This window comes from Rhagoletis pomonella, unplaced genomic scaffold (genome assembly GCF_013731165.1).
Source record: "Rhagoletis pomonella isolate Grant_MI unplaced genomic scaffold, Rhpom_1.0 Rhpom_scaffold_00002, whole genome shotgun sequence".
Taxonomy (NCBI): domain Eukaryota; kingdom Metazoa; phylum Arthropoda; class Insecta; order Diptera; family Tephritidae; genus Rhagoletis; species Rhagoletis pomonella.
The window spans coordinates 3997794-4000997 of record NW_023458556.1 but is presented as its reverse complement, the minus strand read 5'-3'; the positions used below and the strand labels follow the sequence as shown (position 1 = coordinate 4000997).

Here is a 3204-nt window from a genome sequence, read left to right as displayed (position 1 = left end):
GATTTCGGGAACTTTGGTTTGCAGGGAGCTTTCAGTTACAATAAATACTATATTTTTTTATCTTTTTTAATACTAAATATACAAAAAAAAAACATTTTAGTTAAAAATAAAATAAAGACTTTAGTTCATCTTTATTCTTACTCTTTGAAATTAATCAAATAATAATATAAATGGTTTAATAGAAAAAAACGTCAAAAGTAATTGAAAATGATCAAAAATAACAAAATAATCATGTAATTAAAATTAATGAATTTTTAAATTTTTTTAATTATTTACTAATCATTAAAAAGGTGCTAATATTGATATTTAATGATTAAACGGTAATCCAAAAAAACATGCTTTAATTAATAATCATTATGATTATTAATCATTATTTAACAGGTCTGGTATACATAATTAAATATGCACTCGCCTTAATGGTTTACAATACACCCAAATAAAAGTTATAATATTTTGAGTACTTTATTGTATTAAACTGTCGAAGTCAAATAAAACCGGGCATGAATAAATCGTTTTATACTTAAAACAAATCTGGCCATTTTCGAACTAGGTCGGTATCAGTCAGGAAATTCTAGTTGTAAACTAGTATTTTTCCTGACTAGTTGGGGGTTTCACTGCAGGGAATTTACTAAATTTACACTCAACTTTACACTAGTATTAATTAATATTAAGGTTGAAATCCAATAACATATTCGAGATTTAATTTCAATGCGATTTCCCCAATTCGCATTCCATATGAATGCCCCTCAATCCAGCTGTCCAAGCAATGATTTTTTGGTAGTGGTCAACATTTATCTCTGTAATAATGTTCGCATTCTTCTGCTCTCTATTCAAATGATCTATGACCATCTGTCCACGTGTATGCACGCCAGCAAGTTCCACGTCTGCATGATGCAGCTGAGTATCAGTCACCACCAAATGTGGGAATAGATAAGCGGCGACGGCCAATGCATCACAAACCAGCCAACGTTTGGCGCCTCTCGGTATAAGCAAAGCGCGTTCCACGCGATTTAATAATTCGACGAAGGGACTTTCTATTGTTCCAAGAACGTTTAGGCGCCAATCCTGTTGAAACAAAAAAAAAACAAAGGCGTAAACAACGGAAAGGAACAAATAAAATGAATTGAAATAAAATAAAATAATAGGGGAATTCATCCAAACGCGTAAGTGCCTCGTAACCTCGTAAACTTACTCAATTTTGTATGGAAAATCAGTTTATTTAAGGGGTTTACTCGGTAACGAGGCATTTAGGCGTTTAGATTAATATCCGGAATAATATTAATAAATCATCAGAGAAAAAATAAATTTATCCATACAAGAGTAATGTGGGAAGCTCCATCGTCACATGCCTCCCAAGGTAGAATAGTTAACGGTGTTTTAACATTGGCTAGTACAATGTGCGCAGCTTCTGGGTCCAGCATAAAATTGAATTCGGCACTTTTCGTAGTATTCCCTTTGCCTGTGGAAAAGCCAGAGTCCATTTAGTGTCTACCTACCCACAAACATGTAAATACACACACTTCCTCAAAATTGTATAATCTCAATTTGTTACATTTTGATATTATGCATTTAAAAAGTTCACAGATTTTACAAATCGTTGTTGTAAGACCATAGGGAACCTCCCTTCCCAATATGATTAAGTAGGTTGAGATCAGAAAGTTTTTTTTTTTTCAAATTGCTCATAAACAGTGTTGCCGCGCCCGAAAAAATAAAATTTACCAAAAGCTTTCAAAAAATTGAACAAAGCCCGTTAAAACTAAGCAACTTATTTATTTAACGGGTCTTAGTAAAACGAAAAATGCTTGGAGTTACTGGTAAATTGGCAATAGAAATAAAAAGTAAGCAAGTAAGTAAGTAAAGACTATCTAAGGCGGAGTTTTGTCGTCAAAAGTAAGGATTTTATAGTCTAACAGTTATATTCAACAGTTGCTTAATTTGAAAACTTATTACCCATTCTTTCAGTAGTTCATAGTTAACTGCCCTTTCGCAAATTTTTTGAATGCATGCATAAAACGAGTTTGGTATTATGTTATCCATAATGTACGGCAAATGGTTTTTTATGAGAAGCGATTTCATGGCAGAAGGACACTCGGAGGTTTGAAATAGAGCAACATTTCCTGGAATCTTATACGTGATCTGGATGACAGTGTTCCTAAAACAAAATTGAAAAATTGATTGAAATGGTAACTCTTCTCACTATGCATTTTTGAGGAAAATTATCCTTTTGACTATTTTAACAAAAAAAATTTGCAAAATTAAGAAAAATTTAATATTTTACCAGGCAGGAAATTTGTTTAAGAAAAACCTAAGATTAAGTCGCCCCTGCCTATATGATTAGCATGTGCTACGAAATAGTTTTTCGCATTTTCTGACGAAAGTATTATTTTGAGTTGTGACTCTTTTGCAGACGGTGTGCGATATGTTAATGTTAGGGCTGGGACTATCCGTTTATTTGGATATCCGAATATTCGTTCGGATAATCGTATATACGGATAAAATATCCTTATTTAATGCGTTATTAATATGCGTTCTGTTTTTTATCCGGATATCCGGTTAATAACCGTTAATTTAGTTAATTTGGATTTTGAATCAGATACTCGAATATCCGGATAGAACTCCCAGCCCTAGAGTATATGTATGTATGTATGTTTCTAAGTACATATGGTTATTCCTACAAGAAGAGAATAATGCGCATATATATACATTAGAGTGGTTCAAAAAATTTTATTTTGGAAATTCATAAACGCTACCTCAAATTATTGTTATTTGTGATAAAAAAAGAGAAACGTGTTTTTTTATTTTGAAAAAAAAAATTCTTAGAGCGCAACCTCTAGCTGCATTTTAGCATGTCAAGAAAATAAAAAAATTGAGAACATCAGCGTTTTTATAAAAAACCGACCACCGCGACCTCTAAGAAAACTTTTTTTCAAAATAAAAAAAATACGTGTCTCTTTTTTCTTATCAAAAATAACAATATTCTGCTGTAGCGTTTATGAATTTCCAAAAAGAGTGTTTTTATGAACCACTCTAATACACACATAGATACAATTGAAAGGTCGCGACGATTCAATTACCTCGATAATTGCCCCCCATGATAAGTATTTTTCCAACATTGTCCAAAAACTTAGAGCCATACATGCTGATGCACATAGCAAAATTAGTTAGTGGCCCCACCAACAAGAAGTCCACCATTTTAGGATGCTG

At 32.3% G+C, this 3204-nt stretch overlaps 1 protein-coding gene across 1 annotated transcript in view; it reads right to left on the bottom strand.

Annotated features, from left to right (window-relative positions):
- Positions 1–413: 413 nt before the first annotated feature.
- Positions 414–3204, bottom strand: part of LOC118732897 (inosine-uridine preferring nucleoside hydrolase-like) — a 6308-nt gene continuing 3517 nt past the window's right edge. The window contains exons 3-5 of the mRNA XM_036462013.1: positions 3075–3201; positions 1317–1459; positions 414–1065 (exon numbers count right to left, since the gene is read on the bottom strand). Coding sequence (XP_036317906.1) covers positions 706–1065; positions 1317–1459; positions 3075–3201 — 630 coding nt within the window. The 3' untranslated portion in view covers positions 414–705. The remainder of the gene's footprint in view (positions 1066–1316; positions 1460–3074; positions 3202–3204) is intronic.